At 53.6% G+C, this 25,316-nt stretch overlaps 1 protein-coding gene across 3 annotated transcripts in view; it reads left to right on the plus strand.

The window, feature by feature from the left end:
• EPHB2 (EPH receptor B2) overlaps positions 1-25,316 on the plus strand; it is a 118,397-nt gene that overhangs the window by 18,150 nt on the left and 74,931 nt on the right. For all 3 annotated transcript variants that reach the window (XM_082776809.1, XM_082776810.1, XM_082776811.1), the window contains exon 2: positions 21,418-21,482. In XM_082776809.1, the coding sequence (XP_082632935.1) occupies positions 21,418-21,482 (65 nt within the window). The remainder of the gene's footprint in view (positions 1-21,417; positions 21,483-25,316) is intronic.

A 25,316-nucleotide genomic window follows, 5' to 3' on the forward strand; every position in this document is an offset into this window, starting at 1 on the left:
CAAAGCAAAACACCCTGAAGGTGGTGCAGCACTGAAAGGTGGCAGGATCTCCATCCATGGGCATTTTCAATACCCATCCAGACAAGGCTCTGAGTAACCTTGTCTGCCATGGAAATTAGCTCAGCTGAGAGTAGAAAAATGAACTAAGCATTCCCCGAACAACTTTTCTTCTCTGTTTCTACAAATTCTGATTTTTTTACTTGGCATTTTGCCTTTGTGCTTACAAAAACAACACATCTTTTTCTTCATTCAGCCATGCCAGATACAGGTTTTTCAGGGGTTTTCCTTAGGAACTTGTTTCATTTCATTCCAGTCACAATAAAATAAGGGTTGCCTGCTAATTCTTCTTCCGTTTTTTGTATGTCGCCTTTGTATGTGCGGTTTTCACCAGAGTTTTGTTACTCTTAGGTTGGTTCTGGTTGAAGTTGCTTTCTTCATGGATTGTCAAACAGCAGCCTTAAAAATAGAAAAGGTAGTATAAACTCTCTTTGAAAACCCCTCTGATTTTCATTTGTGCTTTTTTTGTTCCTGCTACTGGTTGACTCTGCCTGGAAATATTCTCAGATCTGGTAAATTAGTACATTCAGAGCATCTGGCCAATTTTGGGTTTGGCCTGTCCTCCCTTTCCCCAGTGCAGGCTGCGATCACCAGCGCTGGGGCAATTACTTGCTTCCAGTCCAGCGATTCAGCTCTCTTTCTGTGTCATTAGGAGGTACAAAATTGTAGACCTCGGGGTCTTTAATGGACTTTGTGCATTAAAATTATGTAACAAGCCTGTCCTCACCGATCGCAGGGCACGCTATGGTGTAATGATGACAGATATTGACAGGTACTGAAGGCAGCAGAGTTTCAAGGCAGTGTGAGAAGCAGAAACCTGATGGTGAGAGCTGGGTTGCTGGGTCTGTGTCCATCACACGTTGGCTTTCCATCATGTGTTGTTGCCCCATTTAAAACCCTGAGCATGTTTGTGATTTATACTGGTGCGATGTTGGCTCAGCTGAACCAGTGCAAATTGAGATGTCTTCTCTGCCATCCTTTCTGGATTAACTGCCCTGTGATGAATTTGCAGTGTAGACCAGTCCTGGTCCTAGCTCTGTCTGATTGGCACGTATACTGGTTTCATACTGGTGGCTGGCTAAACTCTCTCACTACCCCTCCTCAAAGGAACAAGAGGAGAAAATATGATAAAAAGGGCTCCTGAGTTGAGATAAGAACAGAGATCACTCTCCAATTACTGTCATGGGGAAAACAGACTCAGCACAGGCAGTTTAATACAATTTATTGTCTATTGATAACAGACCAGAGCAGTAAGAACTAAAAGCAAATAAAAACACCCTATTCCCCTTTGTTCTCCCTTGGTGTTGTGCATGCAGGGGTTAGGCATCCTCTAGGTATGCAAGCGTCTCAAACGAATAAGAGGCGGGAGTTTCAGTGCAGAGATTGTTTGGCAGCTGGTGTTTTGGGGTCAGATCTTTATGTTTCATCTGTGCCAGCCTTAGGCTTTGATGAGTAGGTGCTTGATGAGGTTGCCACATCTCAGCTCAGAGTCATCTATGTCTCCTGAGAGCCCCCCTCTCCCCAGGGCATCTGGGAGCATGGAGAGGAGAGTCTGAGACTCCCCCAGCTTCAGGAAAGGCAAAGGATTAGGAGAAGTGAATGGGTTGCTTTGGGACTGAAAAAAGACCACTGGTGGCTGGACTCGAGAAGACATGCAGTGGTAACCTCTACTTTGTGACCAAGAGGTAACCTTTGTTATCCTATTTTGCTGATGGGGAAGGAAGGACCATCAGCAAAAAACAGCCAAAAACAGCTTTCAGACGAGGAGTCCTGCCTAGACATTTGGTGGTGTCTCACCAGGGAGAGTCTGTTGGTTTTGGGCTGTGAGAGTTCAGTTGTCTTGATGTACTGCTGCTGGTTAAGGAAAATGAGTAACTTTGGCATCTGCTGAAAGGTGGGCGAGCCTCTGAATTTGCAAGACAGATGCCAAGGCACAGAGACTCACACTCATAGCCGTGAGCCTGTTGTTAGGGTAGGAGACCCCGTGTTATTCATGCCTCGCTGACTTTGTGCATCTACTGGATTTTTGCTTTCACAACGCAATAAAGAGAAAGCAAATTTTTTTTTCCCCCCACTAAGTTGTAATACTAAACAGATGGCCACTGTGGAGTAGGCAGAAAGGATTGTGTTGTCAGTGGCATGGGGTGGCTCCTACATCCTTGGATGGTTAAAGTGGAGATAGGTCTTGATGACATAGGAGAGTGTTTCCCAGACCGTATTTCCAGCCAAAAACTCAGAATTGTGCATTGTAGCTCAGCTTGTCAGAAGAAAAGGACATTGGGGTGGCATACTGGGCTCTGGATGAGACAGTGGCGTGCATCATTATGTGGGGAGACATTGTACTGGGGAAGTGATTGGAAATTACATTTGCTTACCTTCTAGGAGACCAAAGTTTTTCAATGCCATCAGTAAAACAGGGCATCTCTGACTTTGATCAGAGTAGGAAATGTTTTCCAGCTGCGGTGAACCCAGTTCCTGAGGGTTTCATTTTTTTTTTTTCTCCAGTTTTCTGACTGGGGACCGCTGCCCCATTCAAAACAGCGATCAGGATGCCTGTGGATTTGCCCAGTCAAGTCCTGAAAACCTCTAGTGCTGAAGATCTGCCACCTCTTTGGTGGCCTGCCTCAGGTCTGTACTGCCCTCCTGAGGAAGCGATATCCTAAATAATCCTTTAATATCCAACCTGCACCTCCCAAGTCACAATTTATATTTTGAAAAGATCTCTCAGGGGTCAAAGATGCTCCTGCTGGTGTCACCTGCTGTTCTCATTTTACGGGATGACATTAATCACTGTTCTCACTTTATGATATCATATACCTTCAGTGTAGCAGGGGATCTGTGAAAACTGTGTTTTCCCTTCTTTCCTTTCTCCCTGTTCTTCAGTAAACCGGATCTGTCCAGGAACAGACAGGTTTGTGGTTTAAACCATGTCTTTGTATGTTCTTCTGTTACTCTGCCCCACATGATGATGGTACATAAAGTGCATTGACCAATGGATTTGGCCATGATCTTCAGGGCCCTGGGGACCCTGTGCTGGGTGTCTGAGAAATGAAGCTCCTAGGAGGTGGGAGAGGAGCTAGCCCATGAGTAACTGTCTGTAAGGCATGGTACAACACTCCTGCTGTGCACGAACTATAAAAGTCTTCAGACATCTATGAGACTTTGTAGGAGTGGTGCTGAACTAAATACCAACTGTGTTTCAGAGTTTCTCTTTCCTTTTAGGAATAATTTGCAATCATACCAGAGCTTCAAAAAGCATCTGAGTCAGATATGGGTGAATTATTTGCAGACAGCAGAGCTGTTTTCTCCTGCACAGCAACAGCTTGAATAGTCTGGAGAGGGAGGTTTTGCTTCTTGCAAGTGGAGGATGCAGCACCATGCTCCAGAAAAGGGCTGCTGGCTGTCTCGGTGAGACACCCAGATGTGCCCAAGCCCTACCCGAGCAAGCACAGCCGGACCTGAAGGGTCCTGAAGAAATGCTCCCCCCATCCCTGTTCCCACCTAGCACGCTGGCCCCTTCCCATCAGCCGCAGTGGCTTTTTAATAGCCGTTTCCCTGTGAAATCGGAAGGATTGCTGGCTGTGAAATACAAACGGTATGTACTAAATGCTGTGTAATGGATTCCTCTTGAATCATTTCGTGCCTGCGTGTTTCTAATAAAAGGTTTCGGGAGCGGGGTGGTTTTGCTGGCTGCCAACAAGGCTGAGCAGTGAGGAGGCTGGGTCCTGCTGTAGGGGCAGCAAGTGGACGACCCAGCCCCTGGATGAGCACTGGATGTCTGCAAGCCAGCCAGCTCTGAAATGCTGTGGGGGCGATGCCCTTTGATGGGGGCCGTCAGTACTCTGCTTTGCTAGGGAAAGAGTGCTCTTTGAGGGAAAAGGGCAGCAACAGGACTTGCTTTTCATTATTGTGGCACACAAAGCTACCCATGAGGACGTACCCCATCTCCTTTTGCTCAGGCTGGCAGTAACAATGCAGAGATCATGGGGATGTGCGGCACGGTCCTTTAGTGTGGAGGAAAGTACGTGGGCAGCACACGGTGCTTTCAAACTGAGGGGCAGATGAGTCACCCTAAGAGTTTTTACAGAGGTAAATGGGGTTTTCAAGCCATTTATGTGTAATTCAGCATCATTATGTGTATGGGGGGAGGTTCCCATGGTATTACAGCAAAAAAAGGATTTTATAGGCCTTAGTGCAGCATTTGCTGAAGGGGCTTAAAGCTGGCTGGTCAGAGGAAAATACCATAAGTGGGTCATCAGCACTTTTTGGGCAGCACTTCTAATGAGATCCCTGTCTGCAGCAAGTACCAATGTTGCAAGAGTTGTAAAGATTGGAGAGGATAGATTAGTTACACCCAAGGCAGTTTGGTGCGTCATGGGAACAGAAATGTGTCTGAATCTGGCCGAGCCCCACTGTGTGCCTGGGAGCAGAAAGTACAGCCCTTGTCTGTGGGGTAGAAGATGCTAACTGGGATGTCTCGGGCTCTGGAAGGACTTCTGAAAAGTGTTTTCTTGGTCTGAAAGAGCTGATCAGATACTTGCTTGATAATGCAGGACATATCAGGGAGTGCTTTCTTTGTGAAATGGAGGCTAGACCTGGGTCTGTTTCTGGTATTTGCGTTCAAAGGAGAATCCAAATGAAAACAAAACAAAACAAAATACCTGCAGTCATGACTCAAGGACTCAAGGTGTGGAAAGCCTGCCCATCATTTGCTTTATCCATCAGATTCAGGAGTGTCTTCTGCCTTGTCTGCTGGTCCCGGCCTGGAGGAACGGTTGTTAATAGTGAAGGTCTGCGTAATTTAGCAGGGCAGGACTCTGTGGCTTGGAAGCTGGACTAATTCAGATGAGTAGAGGAGCATGTTTTTAATAACGTGCCTAATTAACTGTGCAGCAGTTCACCCAGGGATGTAGTCGATTCGCTATTGCTGGTAATCTGTAGATCAAAGGTGACTGATTTCTCATAAACAGTCTTTGACCCCCATGGCTCTTCCCTCTGGCTAATACCTCTCTGTCTCCAGTGTCCTCAGGCATGTGCTGGGCCGGATGGCCATGCAGACAGCCTGACCAGTCCTTTTGCTGTCTTTGAAATGTGTAAGCCTATGTTCAGGGGCAGCAAAAGCCCCTTCCTTTTGTTAAAGCTCCTCTGGAACTGTTCAATGGAGGCGTGTGCTGCGTTGCCTCTGCTCACCCCAGCCTGTTGGGTGCTGCACGGAGGGGAGTGGGGCCACAGGGAGGAAACATTTCCCTGATAATATGTACCCTACAGCAGATTCAGTCTGCAGGGATTCGGTAATAAAAACAAAGATGGCTGGACGCAAACCTAGAGAGCTGCTAACAGCCTTCGGTCAGGGTTACCCTGCCGTGTGACAGCTCAGAAGGCCAAGGGGGGACATCTCCTGTGTGCCGTGGCCTTGTTCCTTCATGGGCAGAGCTCCCTGACAGCCCAAAGGGAGCCCACAGGACAGAGTGTGGTGCTGTCCGTGGCTGTGGATTTCCAGACAGGGCCCAAAACGAGCTCCTGCACTGCCTGTGGTTCTGCGCCTTGCTGCCCTCGTTCCCCTCAGCGGATGCCCACAGCCAGGCTCTGTGCAGGGCCTCCAGCAGTGCCTGGATGCCTGAGGCGGGTGGCACAGGTCTCCAGCCACATCCACAGCCCCGTCACGAAGCAGGCCGGGGACGGCTTTCCGAGCAGGGAACCTTTTAAAAACACTATCGGGTGCTTCTTCCTGAAAGGCTCATCCTTGTCTAGATAAATGCGGGGCAGTCCTTCAGCCCACGCTGGGCAGTGTCGGACCAGATGTTCGTGCTTCACCCAGCTGACCTCTGGATCGATGGAGCCGGGAACTCTTCTTTGTTTGCCTGCCGCCACGCTTGGACGCCTGCTGCCATGTCTGTGACGGCTGGCTTGGCCTCAGACAGCCACCGGCCCGCAGGGCTGGCTTGGGGGCCCTTCTGCCCCCAGGGATTGGGATTTTTAGTGTGTGGCAGGGTGTTCCTCGCTCAGCCCTCCCCAAAAAAGGAGTCGAAGCATTAATTGCGGGCATTCGGTGTCGTGTTTTCCAGGGCCGGATGTTCCCTTGCTGTATGCAGAGCAGAAACAGCATTTCTTTTAGGGGGACAGCCAAAGCAGGAGCTGCCCCCATGCATTACGTGTCTGTTTGCAAGGACTGTGCCATTCCTGTAGTGAGCACAGCCGTGCTGTGCTCCCCAGCATGTCACTGAGCGCTCTGCCCTGTCCCTGGTGCCATCTCAGAGAAGCTGAAGGTGCCACGTGTTTGGTGGTGGCTGAGTGGTGTAGGTGCTCTGCTGTCACCCGCTCCTTGCAGTGTAAAACCTGGCTGTCCCTGAGGCCTTTGCTGAGCTGGGCACACTGGGCAGCTCATTTCACAAGGTAGGGATTGTTTCAGCACTGAGCAATTGGAGGGCTTTTTCACGTGAGTAACCCCATCAAGCAAATTTGTGATATTTGAAGAAAGAAAAGTTATCAGAGGGAATCCCAGAACTGTAGGGGTTGGAAGGGACCTCCAGGGATCATCAGGTCCAGCCCCCCTGCCAAAGCAGGTTCCCTAGAGCAGGTTGCCCAGGTCCAGATGGGACTTGAATATCTCTGGAGAAGGAGACCCCACAGCCTCCCTGGGCAGCCTGTCCCAGTGCTCCGTCACCCTCACCGTGAAGAAATTATTTTGTATGTTGGTGCGGAACTGCCTGGGCTCCATTTTGTGGCCGTTGCCCCTTGTCCTGTCCTCACAGCCCACTGAAAAGAGGTTGTCCAAATCCCTCTGTCTCCCACATTTCAGGTATTTATAAATAATAAAACACCAGGTTTAAGGACAGCTTTACCAAGTTCTTCAAATCCATGTACCGTGAGCCAGAACTGCATCAAGAGTTAATTATTTTCTCTGAGAGGAGTAAACAAAAGGTCAGCCAACAGATTTTTATTCATCTATAAATCTCCGGCAGTGTGAGCAGATAGAGGGGGTGAGCAGCCCTGTGCATCCGCCAACGTCCATGCAGCAGCCCCGGGGCCTCTGCTCTCCAGGCAGGATACATCAGGAAATGACAGAGGAGCATTGTGTCCTTCCCTGGTGGGAGGCAAGGGAAGGTATTCCCTTGTGAATCAAGGTATTTTTCTCTCGAAGGAGACATTTTTCACTCCAGAGCTGGCCACTTCTCTTAGCTCCTGGCTCCTGCGTGCACTGGGGTTTGTTCACACACAAGAGCACAGGTACTGGTGTGAGCTGCAGCTGCCCGCACAAGGAGACCTGTGTCTGTGCACATGTGAGCTTGTGTCTGCACATGTGTGAGCTTGTGTCTACATGTGTGAGTGTGTGCTGCACTGGGTGCTGGGCCCTGGGCATGCTCCTGCAGAGCTGGCACCATCTTACCCCAATTGCTGCCCTCCAGGACACAGGGACAGATCCTGGACCACTTGTCTCACACATAGATTTCCCACTGGGAGGGCAGCGTCCGGGCTGCAGATGTTGATGATGAACAGCCAGGTACGTGCCATGACAAGAAGGAGCTTACTGGAGCAGGCAGCACCTGGCTGTGGATGCAAGGGAGATCTGGAGAAGGGTTTCCAGCAGGGTGGGAAGAGCACAGAGCCCTGTGAGGCTGCCCACGGTGGCAGGCTGTCCGTGGGTGCTGTGCTGCCCTGCAGCTCTGCTGTGCTGGGGATAGCAGGAGCCTGGCAGTCACCTGAGCTTGAAGACCTGCAGCCAGGGCTCTCTGCTCCGTGGGAGGATGTCAGGAGCTCTGCTGCAGCTTGCTGCCCCTTTCCCTCTTGCTGGCAGCTCTGCCTCTCTCACTCCATGTCCTGCATGGGGGGAGAAAACCGAGCTACCTGATCCCTCTAGGTGATGAGGGGATAGAGGGAGCTGCAAAGCCCCGGCTGGTGCTCCAAAGCACTGCCAGGGAATGACTCAAGGTGAGATGGGCCTGAGATGGGTGGGATGCGGTGGCTCAGCAGCCTCCAGGCTCCCCATGGCACTGGTAGCTGGAGGTAGCTGGGAGCAGCCTCCCTGGTGTGCAGCAGCATGCTGAGGCACGCCGGGGTCCCAGGTGCTCCCGAGGAGATGCTCTGGCCATGCACAGAGCTATGTGTGCGAGCTCACGCTCTGTCTCACAGGCAAGTCTGGTCTTGAGGGTATCTGAGGCTGCTTTGGGCCCAGACTGCACACGTGCCCACTGAAACATGCTGTGTGTTGTAACTTCCCTGCATGTCCCAGTCCAGCCCCATCTCCTCCACTGTCAGCGAGGGGATGGCAGCAAGACCTGGTAGTCCGCGGTGGCTGCAGCTCCTGAAAGGGCTTTGCAGGTGGGTGAGGCGATGGGGATGACAGAGAAATGAGTACAGTGTTGGGAAGAGGGAAAAGAGCAGAGTCCTCTTCATGTTGTGCTCTTGTGGGTCTGGTGCATCCCTCAGCAGGAGATGGGACTCAGGCCCTCCAGGGATCCCTTCCCATCACACTTGTGGGATTCAAGGATCATCTGCAGTGCAACAGCAAGGGGAGGATGAACTTGCTGCTCCCTCATGTGTCTTCCTGCTGCAGACATTGATTTATAAAGTCTGCTTTGTGCTGAGTTCGGGGAATTCAGGGGATGGTGCATTCTCTGCACAACACTTTTCGCCTGATTTCCCGTGTCAAGGCTGAGGAGGCTGTCAGGTAACGCCTTGGTCACTCTGTACACTAAATTTCGGAATTGTGTTGCTTTTAGGAGGCTCAGGCAGCAAGTGGTAAGCTCTGCGAGTGTGTGTGTTTTGGCTGGAAAGTGCCACGGGTACGGCCCTGAGGACACTGCTTCCTCACTTCATTGTCATGTGGAGGTCCAGAGGTGTCGATCAGTGTCAGGCCAAAACCAACCTCTAAATTCTCCAGGCACTGCTGCTCCCACCATACCGTCCGTCCTGCTGCTCTCCTGGCCCCTCAACGTTTTTTTCTGTGCTGTGCCTCCCTCAAGCGTGATCACCCAGTGAGCTCAGGTGTTGTAAGGGGCCAAGGTGCTCGATGCTCACTGATTTTCTCTGAACCAGCCCTCTCCTGGCGCAAGTGGTGGGGAGGGCTCCCTGCTTCCAGCCGTAGGAGAGGAGCAATACCTCATCCTGGTGCAGGAGCTCTGGGGGAGCTGAGCAGTGCTGCGAGGTGTGTGTGTGAGGAAAGGGAGTGAAACAGAGACCTTCCCTGCTGGAGATCCTGGGGCTGCACTTCTGGGATGAAGCAGTGTGTGCTGCTTCAGAGGCACAGCTCCAGGATGTCTGTCCTTCAGGGATGTCTGTCCTTCCCCACCCCAACTCCTGCCCATGGGGTGGTCCATGTGGCTTGTGCTGTCCCATCCTGCAGTGTACAGTGGCTGCACACCGGCTGTGTCCTGCTCAGTGCACTGTGAGTTTCCAGGCTGGATTTGACTCTTAGGTCATGCTTGTGAATACCTGTGCCGATAACTCTTTTTTTTCTTTTATCCTCAAAGCTTTTTTGGGGACAGGGGTCCCATTGCTGCACCCACTTTACAAGGCGTCTGAGACATAGAACAAGTGGAGAGCACCGGGCTGAGCTGCTGGGCTCCTTCTTTTTGGTCTGCAGAGCTCTCAGCCCCCCGTCCTCTCCCTCCCTGATGCTTGCCGTATTGTCCTACTTCCCGGCTGCTCAGCTGATGCCTCGGGCGTCTCTCTGGCGTGCTGCTGCGAGGCCGCTTTGGTTTGACTCGTCTCATGCCAGGTCCCTGTATTACTTTACAGACCTCACCCCTGCAGGTCTCCCTGGCTCAGCTCAGCAAAGCCCTTGTGGCCCCGGTCTCGTGTTGGGGCTGAGGTTGGACCAACAGCCCAGGCTTCCTTTCAATAAGCCCCGTGGGATGCTATGAACATTTTCCCAGATCTTGGACTGCTCTGTCCCTGCTTGATGCCTGGCTTCGTTATAGCAAAAGATGTCAAAGGAGAGAGGAATGCTCTCGGTGCTGGGGGCCGTCCTCTCCCCACAGGTCTGCAGGGGATGTGCTGATGACACGAGGGGCTCCTTGAGAGCAAACATTTGCCCTGTGCACCGTGGTGCTGCCAAGAACCTCCTCCAAACTTGCTAATAAAAGGCCCTGACACCATCACTCCTGGTTGGGGCAGGGTCACAGCGACCTTGGAGCAGCATTTAGGGCAGCAGGGAAATCCCACAGCACAGGAGCTGGGTCCCCCGCTGCCCCCCCGGGCACAGGCAGTGGGGTGTGCCAGGAGCTGGTGCCTTTCCTGCAGGAGTTCACACTTGGGTGTCTCTGTGAACTTCCTTCTCCGTAGCTCTGATATCGTTTGCTTTTGATGTATTTGAAAATTCCCCTTTCTCTCCTTTACCTTCGCCGACAGTGTATTTTTCACTGATACGTTAACTTCCTCTAGCAACCGTCTGCATTTTATAGCTGCTAATTTACTGCTGCCAACTTCCCCCTTTTTTATTTATACAATATGTTTATTTTTACTGCATTTTTTTCTTTTATTCAAAGCCAAGACAATTTTTAACTAAGGACGCCTTCTTTTATAATTGCAGATTTACGAGATTTTGGCCAAGCCTTCTTAAGCTAGCTGTAATTACTCTTCATTGTTTATGTTTACGTTTTCTCCCTAATCAATTTTTGCTAATAATCCCTTTCAACTTTTGGAAATTGCCCCTTTTCCACCTCCAAGTGTGTTTCTTATTGGTGGGTGCAAAAATCTGTTCCCACATATGTGTGATCAGATTCTGTTTGCCTGTACCTAGGCAACTGCTCATCTTTGGTTCATTGATCTGCTCGTCTTCAGCTGTCAAAATGAGGTCTGCGTTGTGATTGCCCACATTGATTGCGGGTTTTCTGTGTGTTGGAAAGGAGCCTCTTTAAGTAGTAGTCTCCAGGAAGGGGAGGGAAGCCTTGTGGGACGTGAGCACAGCCCCTGGTGCCAGGAGGCTGCTTGGAGCAGCCCAGGCAGAGGCCAGCGCCTGGGGGCAGCGGGGACCCAAGCAGGACAGAGAGAGGCCGAGGAGGAGGATGGAGGAGGAGGAAGGAGGCACTGGATGGGGCTGGCAAGGACCTGAGGGTGAGCTCCTGGGTGTCATCTATGCTGTCCCTGTGATTCAGACATGCTGGACTGAATCAACGTGCTCTTTTCCTGGGCAGGTAGAAGACGATGCTCTGCCCGCTCATCCACAGGTGCTGCTGCTGGCTGAGAGCATCCAGGGAGCACTGTGCTCAGAGAGAAGTGGCTCAGAGAGAGAAAAGGAGTGCTGGTGAAGTGAGGACGAAGCTTTTCTAGGGATGGTGTCCATGTTCCCCATCCCGTTTGCTCTGCTGTCTCCTGCCCGTGCAGGACCAGCACCAGCCTCGTGCCATCCGCTGGCGGGGTGGCCCCTTGGTTCAACGCGCTGACAAGGGAGGTTAGACGAGTGTGTAATGAATTACCCGTGCATGAAAGAGGAATCCCTCTCCGTGGTGAGGTATTGAAGATAGAGTTTTCCCCGCGGAGGAAACATTTGCAGCTCACTAAAAATACCCACTGTTAACAGCTGCCGTCTCCATCGCAGCTTTATCTGTGGTGTGGGGCCTGCGGAGATGCGGGGTTCACATTTCTGGTGTGGCTGTGCGCTAGCCCCCAGGGACACCAGGGGGGCTGCAGAGAGATGCTGCCTTATTCTCTAGCCTCAGGACCTGCTAGAAGGAGCTCAGATGGAGCGCTGTGCCAACCCCTTGCCAAGGATTTTGGAAGCTCCTGCGTCTGTCCTGGGGAGAGGCTCCCCGTGGTTTGGGAGCCCAGCCCGGAGGCCCCTGCTGTCGCAGCCAGCTGGGGGGCACGGCGCACCCCTCTGCAGCTTGGCACAGACGAGCCTGCAGCTGGCCATGTGGTTCCTCTTAAGCTGTTCCCACTTGGGGCTGCCAACCAGAAGCAAATTTACAGCCTGTCAGTAAAAACAGTGAAAAGCAGGAATGCTTGGCTGGCAGGTAGGCGCACGGCGCCAAACATGCGTCGGAGAGCATCCCCGCTCAGCTGCATGCCCTGTGCTTCGGCTGGCTGGGGCTGGGAAAAGGCCCGGGGCCCCCTCATCACCCAGGCCTTTGGGCTCCGTGCGGATGGTCCTGGCAGTGCTGGAGGAGTGGGAGCGCCCGCAGGTGCCAGTTTTTGGGTGCTCAGGCACAAGTCAGGTGCCTCTGGGTGTTCCTTCTTTGCTGGGGGGCTCTCCAGCCCTGCTATCCGTGCTGCTGTCCCGGGCAGAAGCAAGAAGAGGTGCATGTGTTGTGGGCATTGCACTGCAGCTCTGCTGGACCCCTTGCTCCTAGCTGCTGCTGCCAGGATGTGGGGAGCATGACAGGTTTCTCCTTTCCAGGCTGTTGGGAGCAGCTCCTCGCTGCAACTGGGCTCATCCTGCCCGCTGTAGGTGGCTGGTGGGGGTCCGTGGGTGCTCAGAGCCAGCTGGACCCCTCAGACAGGGGCTGGCTCTGCTGGGATGGGACCACCAGCGCATCCCCTCCAGCTCCGGGCAGCAGCACTGCAAGGAGAGGATTGCTGTGGGCACCCCCTGACATCATTTGGCAGGATCTGGTTGGGAAAGAAGCTAACCAGGTTAATGTGCTGGCACTGCCAGGCTTGCTGGCACACACCAGGGTCTAGGTTTGGTCTTCAGCTCTCACTCACCAGGTCCTGGTCTCCTTTCCCCACTTTCCTTGCCCCCGGCGTGCCTGTGCTCAGTGTGGCCCTGCCTTTACAAGCCAGGCACGGGGCTGTGCAGCTGCGTGTCACTGTGTGCTGCTGGGGCTCTTGCTGGAGCTTTGGCTGTCTTTGGAGATGATATCTTTTCTCCTGTAAATGTTATTACCCTGTATATGTTCGGGTGGGGGGGAGGAGGGGTGACCATCTGTGTTTTCCAATAAAAGCAAATTAAAATTGAAGCCCATTAAGGACAGCTCAATCGGGATGCTGAGCAGGGCTCCGCAGCCTGCTGGGAAGGAGCTGCTTCCAGCCTGCACCACCTTTTGTCATCCTGGGTGGGTGACAAAACCTCGTTTAGTGCCAGGGGTGCTGGGAGGTGGGATGGGGATCACCGCACGCACCTGAGCCGTGCGCTCCCCCCGCTCTGGGTAGGGCGGTCGGGGCACAGCCCCACGGGGACGAGGAGCCAGAGCTATCCAAAACCCACGCCCCGTGCTCATGCTGCTCCTCCTGGTCCTGTCAACACTCGTTGAATCAGATGATGAACGAGGTTGGTGAGGAAAAGGGATGGATGTTGTGCAAAGGCCCAGCATGTGCTGCGTAGCTGGTGATACCACTCAGCCTCTGGGCTTTTTGCTTCATCCCAGATGTCCTAAGGTCCCCTCACCCCTGTGCCCAGGCACAAATGCTTGCCTGGGACGGAGGATCCTGTGGGGCCTGGGAGTCGAGGAGCAACCTGGGCAACCTGCTGCAGGGAACCTGCATTGGCAGGGGGGCTGGACCTGATGATCTCTCGAGGTCCCTTCCAACCCCACAGTTCTGTGATTCTGTGATGATGGTGGGAGCAGGTTATGATCTTGTAAAGCTTCCTCTAGGGCCGAGCTGCAGGAGCAGCTCATGGGCACCAGGCCTCCAGCCCCAGGGCTCTGTGGCTGCTGGTGAGGAAGAGGAGCCCAGCGCTGCTGTGGGGACATGGCCAGGCTGTGAGACCCCCAGAGGGGTCTCAGTGTCTGCTGGATCCATCTTGGCAGGGCGGATAAGGCTGGGTGCGGGTAAGGATGAGGCTTTTTTAACCCCTGGGCCTCCCTCCCGCAAGGTGTCCCGCAGACAATGGGGTTTGTGTGACTGCAGAGACTGAGTCATTAGTGCTGACAGTAGCAATGGCTGTTAAATGTCTGCATCTGTGTCTTCTCTGTGTGGCTACTGCATTCCCGGGAGCAGCAGGAGGGCCCCTGCTCGCTGGCATTTAGCATCTGCATTGTCTCTGCTCGGCAGCCTGCCCTCGGCTGAACTCAGACCACCTACAAACCCCGGCTCCTCTTGGGGCAGGCGCTGCCAGCCGGGGCTGCATTCCCTGGTGCTGCTGGGGCAGCTTTCTGGGGTCCCCCGGTGGGGTTATCGGGTTTCTGCTGACCTTTGGGGCAGCCAAAGTCGGGAAACGGAGTGGCCGGGACGCATGTGCAGTGACAGCCCGGGGCAGCGACAGCCAGGCCTAGCGTAATCCCTTCTCTCAGCCAGCCTAAACTGCATCTTCAGCAGAGTCCCAAGCCTGGAAGATCACAAAATCGGAATTCTTTGTGGAGCCCCAGCCCCTCTCAGTCCTCCTAGGGGCTGGGGCTGGGCTGTTTCCCTCCTGTAAGGTGGATGGGGCAGGCAGTGCGCTCTGCCTGGCAGCGTTACTGCGTGTGGACGGGCTGATGGTCGGCTGGGTGGCTAGAAAGGAAGACACGTGCCTGGGAGACTTGCAAGACCTAGAGCTGGGTTTGACCCCTCTTTGTGCTGGTTTTAAGTATCCCGGCAGTGCCTGTGATGGCTGATGGCTCCCAAACCAGGAGAAGCAGGGCTGAGCTCACAGGCCCTGCTGCCATCCCTGAAGGAGCCCCTTGCAGGCACTCTTCAGCCTCTTGCGTGGGGCTGAAGAGCTGGCTGCGTTCATGCTTCGATGCTGGGGAAGGAGCACAAATGATCATCGAGCAGGACAGGAGGCAGGGTCCTCGTCCCTTGCACCTCCCTGCCCGCTCCTCCCCGGGGTGACATCCAACCTAGGGGGGTCCCAGAGCTGGTCCCAGTTTGCTTTGGATGCCTGAGGCTCGAGCTCCAGTTCTCCATTAGAGCTGGGTTTTTTGTCCTCCCTCCAGTACCAGAGGGACGCAGAGGGAGCTTGCTGTGGGGCTCCTGGGTTGCGGTGTGACCTTTCCCTTGCCAGAGCTATGTAATTTCTCTGGGGTTGGGCCTCCCCCTTCTTGCCTTGTTCGCCCCCAGGAGATCAGATGTGCTCTGGAGGGTGAAGATGCTGGACGTTGCCCCTGTTTGTAGGTCTCTCAATCTGTCTGGACCCTATTTTCCAGGCCAAGGGGTTGAACAACCGGGTACCTGTCTCCACCTGGTTTCTCACCGTGCTGGGCCTGCCGGCACAGACCGCTCCTGCAGCACGGGGTGGCCTTGGGGGCTTGGGGCTTTGGGCAGGATGCGGGCAGTTCCCATCCCAGCCCAGTCGTTGCTTCTCCTCACTCCCTATCAATCACTCTCCCTCTTGGAGTTTAAGTGGATCCCTGAGTGAAGTATCCAAAATATCCTGTAGCCGCCGGCTCACAATGCAGCGTGCTGTTACCGCGCCAGCGGGTCGGCCGGGGGGGGATTGGGTTTCAGTTTGTTCCGCTGGCCACCGGCCAGGCAAAGCAAAACTCGGTGCTGCAGGGAAAGGCCACTGGGTTTGCTCAGCCCCTCTTAGCTCTTGCTGGCAAAAATATTATAATAAGGCTCCAGTAAAGCACGGGAGGCAGAGAGGAGCCTTTCAACTGCTGGAAGGATAAATAGATCTGCAGCGAGGGCTCCGTGGGGCGGGGGACAGACGGGTTTCTCATTAACTGCCCCTCCTGCGTGGGGATGTGGTGGCTGCACCTGAGGCCGGGCTGGAAACGCCGTTCCACGAGCACGTGTGCCCGTGCAGAGCCGTTGGATGTTTTGCTGGGCTCCAGCACGGAGTCTCGCTCAGCGCCAGGGTCTTCCCTCCCTTCAGTGTCACTCCAGCGTGGATTAATCTGATGAGGTGCATTTGCTGGGCTTCCAGGCCCTCCTCTGGTAATGATGCACAGCCTAACCTGTGTCTGCCTTGGCTGACTCTGGGTGACTTTGCTCCATCAGTGAGGTCTGGGTAACTTCTTGCCTGCACATCCAGCCTTGGCCACAATCATTTTAATTCTGGGTCAGCCTAGGAGCTTGTACCTTGCGTTAGTAATGTTGTACCGGGGTTAAAACACTGGCAAGTGCCCTACTCTGAGAGAGGAGCTGACATGCAAAGTGAAAGGTGAAGGGAAAAAGCTGTGGGTGGAAAAATGAGGGTGGAGGCCTCAGCTATCTGTGGGGCTATTTATTTGTCCAGCTGTTTCTTTATCTGGATGAGTTTGGAGCCTGCAAACGTCAAGGATTTGCCAGGACTTCTGAGAAACCCAGGTCCAGATGTTCTAAATTGGTCTGAATTGGCAAAACTCCATGGAAGTTATTTTTCCGGACATGGAGAAGTGTGTCTGCAGAGCGCACAGATCCCCTGCTAATCCCTTGCCCCTCCAGCCTCTCTGCCACTGTCTCCTGGTCCTGTCACTCTCCATCCCCAGCCCTGGGCATCCCGTGGTGGAGGCCCCGACGCCAACCAGCACCCACCGTGATCCTTGTCCTCTCCTCCCAGCTCCCAGGTCTCGGTCCTGACCTTCCCAGATGGACCGAGCTGGTGCAGCCAAGACCCCCACGCTCACCTGTGGCTGAGCAGCAAGGAGGTGAGGGAGGAACGTAGGAGCCCCTCTCCCAGGTGATTGCTGTGAGCGTGGGGGCCGTGGCGCGGTGGCAGTGATAAATTTCTGCATGCCAAGGGCTCGAGCTGGGATCCAGCGTGGGGCAGAGGCCACAGACCCCGACGTGCTCCTGTAGCAAGCTGCAGTGCCTCCCCTGGTAGGCCGTGACAGCAACGGGCCCCGGCGCTGGCAGAAAGTTGCTTATTGAAAGCATCTTCAAAGTGAAAAGGACAGGCACTTATCTCCTAACCGTCCCGTGGGGAGCAGTGCGGTTTCTGGTGGGAAGCAGTCCAGAGTTGCGTCTGCTAGTTTCGAGCAGCTGCAGGTTTATTTATAATGCTGTGGGTAGCATGTGAATCTGCAGATAAACACGCGGGAGGGAATAAAACAAACAACAATATTGAGAAAATACTGCTCCGACAAGAGCATTTCACGGCGCTGCAGCTATCGCCAGCCACCAGAGATGGGCCAGGGGCCAGACACCCACCCGTGCTGATCCTGGGGGGGTTTGCTCTGCATCGACACTGTTGTTGGTGCAGGGTCGCTCTGTGTAGGGTGCTAGGGGTCCCGGAGTGCCTGGACCTGCTGCGGCACCTTCCTGCAAGCAGCCCCCAGCTCTTGGGTGTCATCCGAGCTGCCAAACCAGGAGGATGGTGTTGGGGAAGTGTCAGCAGCAGCAGCAAGCTAAGCTGCTAAATCTGCTAGCCGAAGCAGGCGACTTCCCCCCTCCGTGCTTTGCAGGGCACTAGGGGTTGGTTTTGGGGCTGCCCATCCAGAAATTGGTCCACCCATGTAGTCTGAAGGATGCTGGTACAGGAGCTGGGCCTGCTGGCTGGCTGGAGCAGGGTTTGGGTGTAGGGACAGCCTTTGGGACCAGAAGAGCTGCTGGGTTGCCTTGCCAACACACCGTGGGTCACAACTGGTGCCAGGGGCTGAGCACGCTGTGGGCTGAGCCCCGCTGGGACTGCTGCATGTGGAGGACTTGCTTCTGGAGGATGGTAGGCTCCTGCTCTTTGGGGTGTACCACACCTTGTAGGAGTCTTTCACCTGCAGTAGGCCTGTGCACAGCTGACATCTTGGGACCTGAAGGTGAGTCACTGATCCGCTCAGAGATGTCTGTGCTGCCAGCATGAGCATCTCCCAGGTTATCACACCTTGATGGGCCAGGAGGAACCACAGTGGCCTTCTGCCCAGCTCCTGCTCCTGCAGCACGTGCTTGTCCAGATTCTGCCTCACCCAGGATGGTGAAGGATCCAAATGGTACTAGGACTGCATCTCTTGATGATTGGTTTTCAGAGGTGAATGCCTTCCCTGCTAGAACAAAACCTTGTTTTCCATCTGCTTTACTGGGCTCAGCTCCCAGGCAAAGCGGTAGCTGCAATTTCCCTCGTGGGCTAAGGAGCTCTGTGTGCTGCTGCTTTCTTCCAGTGTAGATCCTTACAGACCACAGTCACCTTCCAAACTCCTCTTTGATGATCTCCCACAGACCTGCAACGGCAGAATCCCACCTAGCTGAAGGAGAAGTAAGCCCTGGCAGCACCACAGCCTTTTTCTTGAGCAGCTGAGCTGGACAGCAAGGCCTCATCTCTCCATGTTAAGCCTTCCTGGTTTATTGATCGTTAGCTCACACTCAGTGCCAGCGTTTTCGGGATGAGATGACAGAGCACGGCTTGGCTGCATCTTCCCAGGGCCTTTGACCCCCCAGAGCAGTTTCTTGCCATGGAGATTTGAAGTGCTCTGAGTCTGGGAGAGAGGCAGAGAGAAGCCACTGCAGATGGGGAACACACTGGGTTATTGGACACTGCTCCTGATTTAGTTGGCTGGAGAAAAAAACTAATGTGCCTAGAAATAAGCAGCTTCTGAAGGATGAGACAGTGAGCTTCCATGGAGGATTGTACAGCCTCTCCGAGCTCAGGTGGGGAGTGTGAGGAGCTTTTGTCCAGGTATACAGGTGAGATAACTTGGTGGCACGCCATTGTTAGTGTGTTTTGAGGTCAGCCAGCAATGGGTGGTGGATCTAGCCCACCACCACCCTTGAAATCCAGCCTGGCTTCACATGCACGCTTGCTGTCAGTGCAGCTAATGAGGTTTGCTCGAATTTGTGGGGACCAGTTATTTGTAATTTTACGGAATTCAGGCAACTACTGCCAAATGCTGACGTGTCAACTGATCCCATAATGCTTTCTGGACATTAGCCAGGGAGACAATTTGCTGGAAGAGATGTGTAAAAAGGGGCACAAAGAGATGTTACAGCTGTGTGCAGTGGGGACTACGGTCCTGGGGTCCACCCTAAATGAAGGTTGATAAAGAGAAGCCTCAAAGAAAAGGAGCTGTGTTAGAGTGAAAGAATAAGGGCGCTCGGTTAATCTAGTTATCTTCAGGAAGGCTGAGAGATGATTCATTTGGCACTGGTAAGCAGCACAGGAGGGAAAGGAGGTTTTGGGTAACAGAGTCTTTGTGAAAGTAAAAGGAAATCTAATAACTGGCAGCGTAAGTTCAGACTAGAAGTAATGGAAGATAGATTGTTTTAGGAGAAGATAATTGACCTTTGGAAAAACCTGCTTGAAACCTGCAGTTTTCTACTCCGTGTTAGCTTGTGTTGGACGTGGTGCTTAGGGACGTGGTTTGGGGGTGACGTTGGTGGTAGAGGGATGGTTGGACCAGATAATCTTGGAGATCTTTTCCAACCTTAATGATTTATGAAGATGAATGTCCTTGGGCCAGCTTGGGCAGATGCATGTCCCAGAGGAGATGGGAAACTCTTCGGCTGTGGGTTAGGGGCAAGGGTGAGGGCTTTGGACAATGCTCTGCATTAATGTGCTGGGCACATTTCCACCGCACCAAGTTTTCATAAAAGAAAAGGCTTTTAAAAATGCCAAATATTTCAGAATATTGTTTTTATTTGGGGAATTACTTTTACTGTTTTAGAGCATATCTTCTCTTACATGAGTCACTGCTATTAATATATTTACTACGCATCATTGTCATTGATAGTTACAATAAATTAACAAATACGGTTTTTTATTTTTATTTTTTTAAGTAATGCAGATTCTAGCTAGCACTGAGTGAAAAATGCTGTTTTCCTTCTAGATCAAAGTGCCACTGGTGTTTTAATGAAAAAGCCAGATACTTTGATAAAATAAACACTATTATTAAACTATGTAAACAAATACCCAGTTTAAAAAGAAATTTCATAAATCTGAATGACAACATTTCTATGCTAGCTATTTTCCAGAACTTTTCTGAGTGGGAAAAGGACTATTTTTGCTTTCCACTTTTGGAATAAAACCAAATTTTGAAATGCTGGTTTCCTGTGAACTGGAAACCGCTGGCTCTAACCAGGAGTAACGAACAACCCACAGCCTGAAAATGATTTACTGCTAGAAGTAGGTGCAAGTAGCATATCTATGCTGAGGCACTTTTTAGCTCACTTATGGGAAAAGAGAACTTACGTGGACTGCTCAGCAGGCTGAATAACAACCATTTTGCCATTTCTGCATCCAGCTTTGTCTGTTCAGATGATGGATTTGCACAAGGTCGGTCTTTTCTTCCTTTGTGTTCAGTGAAAGTGAAAAGGTGGAGATGCTTGGTGGGAATCTGTGGCAGGATGCTTGTGGTTTTTGGTGGCCAGGAGCAGCAGCAGGACACGGTTGCAACCAGAAACTCTCCAGCCCTCCTTCTGCTGGGGAACAGGCACCATCTTTTGGGTCTGTAGGCTGGTGACTGGAGATCCCTACTAATAGGGGCTGTCCCGTTGGAGCGCTCTCAGCGAGCAGGCTGTGGCTGGGCGGGTGTACACCTGGCACATAAAGGGCTTTTTCTTGAGAGCCAGAGAACCCTAAAACTTCAGCGTTTCCTTGCCTGCTCCACAGTAATTGGGAGAGCAGGGGAAGGGAAGCTGCAGGCTGTATTTCATGTTTGTGTCTTGATTGTGCATGCAGTGGATGCTTTCCAGCATCCGTGCAAATGTAGTTGGCATCCCGAGCGCGTGCACTCAAATCAAGAGCTGGTTCATGTTCTCCATGCAGAGCAGAGAGAGATGGTTTCTTCCGTGGCCATCACCTGGGGCTTAGCCACAGAAGCACTGGCTGGCCTCTGTCTTGTACAGTCTCTCCTGCAAGCTTTACGCTTTCCCCTGGCTGGGGAACATTCCCACACTTTACCCAAAGTATTGGCAGGGCATAACCCAAGCATCCCTTCTCTTGCCATCAGCCTGGTGTAATTATGCCAGCCAATAGCTAATTAGGATGAAAAAACCATCAGTGCAGGAGATACGACAAGTTTTAGGAAGGACGAGGAGCGTTGTCCAGAAAGTTCCCTGCCTGCGTGGCTTAGGAAGCCACCCTCTGCCTCTGTTCAGTGCTGATCAGCTGTAGCAGCATCTGCCTTACTTCTGCCCAAATTGCCTGGAAAAATGGCTTTAATATTGGTTTAATTTTTATGTATGGCAAGTCCTTGAAGTGCTGTTCCTTCCTGTCGGCTACTGCAAGGCCAAGGATTCTGCCTGCCATGCACAGTGCTGAGAAAAAACATCTCACTTTTGCAAATGGGAATGAAAGGGGATGGAAAGAACCTGTCCGGGCCAGGGCTCCTCCTCAGCCACCACTGCAGAGCTGCTCCCAGGCTGTGATTTTGGATTTTGAGGAGGAAACTCCAGTTGGACACTGCAGGGAATGAGGGAGCCAGGTCCCTGCAGAGCAAGGAGACACAGTGCTCCGGTCCCTGCTGCCTGCTCGCTGCCTGCACCTACCTGAGCACAAGCAGAGGGGGAAAAGCAAAGATAGGGCTGGAGCAGGAGGATTGGGGGAGGGTGTGAAGCAAACCCTGGAAGACCTCCTTTCCTCCTCCTGCCCCTTCACCATCCTCAAGCCCCAGATCAACACTGACTCCTTGTTTTTCCTTCCTCCTGCAGAGACGCTGATGGACTCCACAACGGCCACAGCAGAGCTGGGCTGGACGGTGCATCCTCCCTCGGGGGTAAGTCATCCTCCTGCTGTACGGGAGCTGCGTGCCAGGGCTGTGGTCTCTGGGCTGCAGGTGGGGTTGCTCAGTGAAAGGCACCTGCTGAAGTGCTTTGGCACTTATAAAAAAGTATAAAAAATATAAAAGAGTATAAAAACATGAAGACAATTTTAGTTTCTTGTAGCTTTCTTTCTACTTCCCCAGACTATCCCATGTTCAAGAAGGGCAGTTCTCACCTTACAGCATCAGGCTCACGTGATGTTGGAGGACTTACACTCGCTGTGAAGCTGCCCTGTAGTCAGTTAAAGAGGAGGGAGAAGGAGGAATGAAACGCGAAGGCCACCATCATTTGTCCCCAGAATCTCACGTGTTATCTTATTGCTCATCACCTGCTGCAGGACAGGATCAGGGCATTGGCCTGAGAGGTTGCACACTTAGCAATATGGCCCTGGGGTAACATGGACCCAGACAAGGCTGTTAAGAACACCCAGCAACTCACGGCAGGACCTTTGCTAGCTTGGTGTTGATTCTCTCCACTTTACTGTCACCAGGAGTCCCCTAGGCCCCATCCCAAGGCCACCCAGGACAAGCTCCTTCAAACCAGAGCTTGGCCAAGACTACATGTCTTTGGAAGAGGCCCCGGCCACCTCTGTCTCTCAGAGGGTTTGTGTGGGGCACTGAGATGCTTGGAGCATCCCTCCCCTCTCTGCCTGCGGTGGCTGGGAGCAGCTTGGGGCCGTGGTGCCCAGCACCCCCTGGCTGGGGTGAAGGTGAGGCTGGCAAGGGACCCTTGCAGCAACCCCAAGCCAAGCTGTGCCCCCTCACGCAGCGTTGTGCTCACCCTTGGGTCTGGCAGCTGAAGCTGAATTCCCTTCCCCACGCATGCTGAAGGCTCAGCACCCAGCCCCGGCCAGGGCCAGATGAAGACATTCCTTTGGGCCTCACCCTGGGGCTGACAGCCCTCTCCTGGAGCCAGCTTGGCAGAAGAAAAGAAACGGATGAGAAAAGCCTCTGTGGAGGAGATTAAACCCTGCGAGAGCGGCCTCCTCGGTCTGCCTGGCCGACCCGCGGTGCCGGGGCGTGGGGGGCTTTCGGCACCGGTCCCCCATCACCATGATAAAGCCCCGCACCCGCCTGCCAGCCCGACCGCCCCACCAGCTCCAGCCCGGCCGCCGAGGGGGGATGACGGGCACACAATGGGCAGGAGCAGAGGTCAAGTCTTTTTCTCTCCTCGCCCAGCCTTTCTTGTTTGCGGTTTTTCCATATGTAAAGCACGCCTTGCTTCCAGCTCACCAGCCCCGCGGTAATGAGGCCTGGGCCTGCTGGAAGCCGTCTCTCCGTATTATTGTGCTGCCTTCTTCTTTTGAGTTCCCGGCATGTTAATTAGAGAGCGAGGAGAAAGGGAGAAGCTTCTAATTAAGCGATGAGGGGCTGATGCACAGGGGTGACTTTCTCTCCCAGCTGGGAGAAGGGAGCTCGGGAGTGGGGCGTTGCAGGATCAGCTCGGCCAGCGGTGCCAGCGGCCCCACACAGCCCCTGCTCGCCGTGCTGGGCACCCTGGGCTGGCCCTGGGCATCCTGCTCGGTCCCTCATCCCTTCTGGGAGCCTCTTAGGAAGAAGGCTTTCGGGAAGCCCAGCACGGTGCTGGTGCTGCTGGTGGGGTCGCCTCCTGCCCCCACGGATGATGCAGCTTCATTAAGATCGGGTGCAACCGGGGTCACCTGGAAGAAGCCCCTGATTGCTGCTCTGTTTAGTATTTTATTTCTGATTATTAGTAGGCTAAAAGTAGGGTTTTATTATTATTATTATTATTATTAGTTTTTTTTCCCTTGCTGTGGAGCTCCTGTGCTGTTCGTAGCTCTCCCTTTGCCCTGCCTCCACCATCCACTGTGAGCCTCAGGCTGCAGAGATGCCTTCCACCACCTGCTCCTCCTGCCTCGCGGTGCTGAGCTCTTCAGGCTGTGTCCTGAGCCCTCTCTGGGGCCATGCAGGAAGGGATGAGGGGCAGGTCAGGTGCTGGGCATCCCTGTGCCCAGGTACTGTCATCCCTGGTGGCTGACGTGCTGGTTTGGAGTGGTCCAGGCAAGGGAGAGCCAAGTCAGAGGCAGGGCAGGGGAAGTAATTGTTTTCTTATGTCTTGTCCTTGGTCCTTTCACCCCAGCAGTGCCCTAAAAAGCAGAGAGATCCTGCATTTTTCCACTAGCATGCCAAATTTGTTTCTGGAAAACAAAGCAAAGGCTCCCCCTGCATTTTGAGAGGATGCTCTCCTCCCCTCCCTCCCCACAACGGGAGCAGATTTGCAGCCATGGCCAATCAGCAATGGTTGGAGCTGTTTAGGGATCTTCCCTGACAGCCTTCTGTTCAGCTGTTAGCCTTGATGTGCAAAAAGCAATCTGTCTCTCATCTCGGGAGCCTCTCTCTGCAGTCCTGAGTGCCCTTGTGAAGCTGTTTGCTGGCCACAGGGCGGGGATATGGGGACGGCTGTGCTCCCACAGGGCTTTTACTGCAGCCCTTGGTCCTGGCACAGATGCTGGATCCGAGCACCAGGAGCATCGACTGTGTGCTGCTCTCCTGCCCTGGGTGCTGCAGTGCTGCCAGGGCAGGGCTGTGCCGTGCACGGTGAATTTCGGTGGGAAACAGCTCGGTTTCCACCTGAGCAGGTTTACGGACAAGTTCACGGAGAGCTGCTCCAGCTGGCTGGGGTTGTGTCACTCTAGCTGGACCCCAATCCATATGGTGGTTGGGCCCTTGCTCACCCTTGCTGCCATGGAGCCTTGCCAAACCCGGGACAGAAAGAGATTTTCCTCCTCCCTTCTCCTTCCCTGGGTCACCTCTCTGGTGCAATCTGCCCAGGGTGTTCAGCAGCACGGTTTGGTGGGGTCCTCAGTGACAGGAATCCTGCTGGATCCCAGCGGGTAAATCCCATCTCTGACCCGCTCTGAAGTGTCTCCCCGTCCTACAAAGGATGGAGACAGCAACAAGCCCTGAAGGACTGGACAAAAGGGCAGAGACCTGGACATGGCCAGCCAGGAGTGGGTGCAGGTAAGGGTGGTGGTGTAGCTGCCCTGAGCAGAGCTGGTTGCTGCTGTTAGTCAGCTGGGAGGAGCTGGGCTGACCTTCCCATGGGGAAACCCAAGATTATTTGCAGGGAAAATACACTGACTGTGAGCTGTGTTCCTGGGAAGGATGCTACTGCAGGGCTACAAGCCGTGGGACATGCCACAGGCTCACCTTTAAGACAGAGAGCACTCCGGCTTGGGGCTGACCCCTGTGTCACACCAAAAAAAGTTGGTCCTTGTAGGATGAGGGCCACCAGAGGGATCGAGGCCAGCACGTCCCCCGTTCTGGATACGTGGCGAGGTCAGGCAGGCTCCCGTAAACCTTCCCACTGGCTGCTGGCCAGTCTCTTCCTGCACATCCTGAACCATGGGCTTGGTCGAGGAGGCAGGGTGGGATCCCACGGATGGTGAAGCGCTGGAGGGGGCCCTGAGCTGCCCTTTCCATCCCCAGTCCCCGGGGAGGATGCCGAGGGGTTTTGCCAGCCCGCTGGCTGCCTGCACCTTGCGCCGTGCTCCAGCTGCAGCCTGGAGGAGGTTTTGCAGTCACGTTGTGAACTCCTGAGAAAGCAGAGTCTGTCTGCCACGTTTGTAACCGTAGCGGCACCGGGGGGAATACATCTGCTAAAGGCATCGTGTTACTTTGCTGGGAGGCTCTGCAGTTGTGAGGCCTCTGCAGCGCCGCGCAGCCACTCGGGGGGAGCCCCTGCTAAAGCCATTACCGCTGCCGGCGCGCTGCATGGCCCCACCATGCCCCGACGCACCCAGGCCACGTGTGGGGACGTTTTACCCA

This window comes from Aythya marila (genome assembly GCF_965140915.1).
Source record: "Aythya marila genome assembly, chromosome: 21".
In the NCBI taxonomy this organism is placed as follows: domain Eukaryota; kingdom Metazoa; phylum Chordata; class Aves; order Anseriformes; family Anatidae; genus Aythya; species Aythya marila.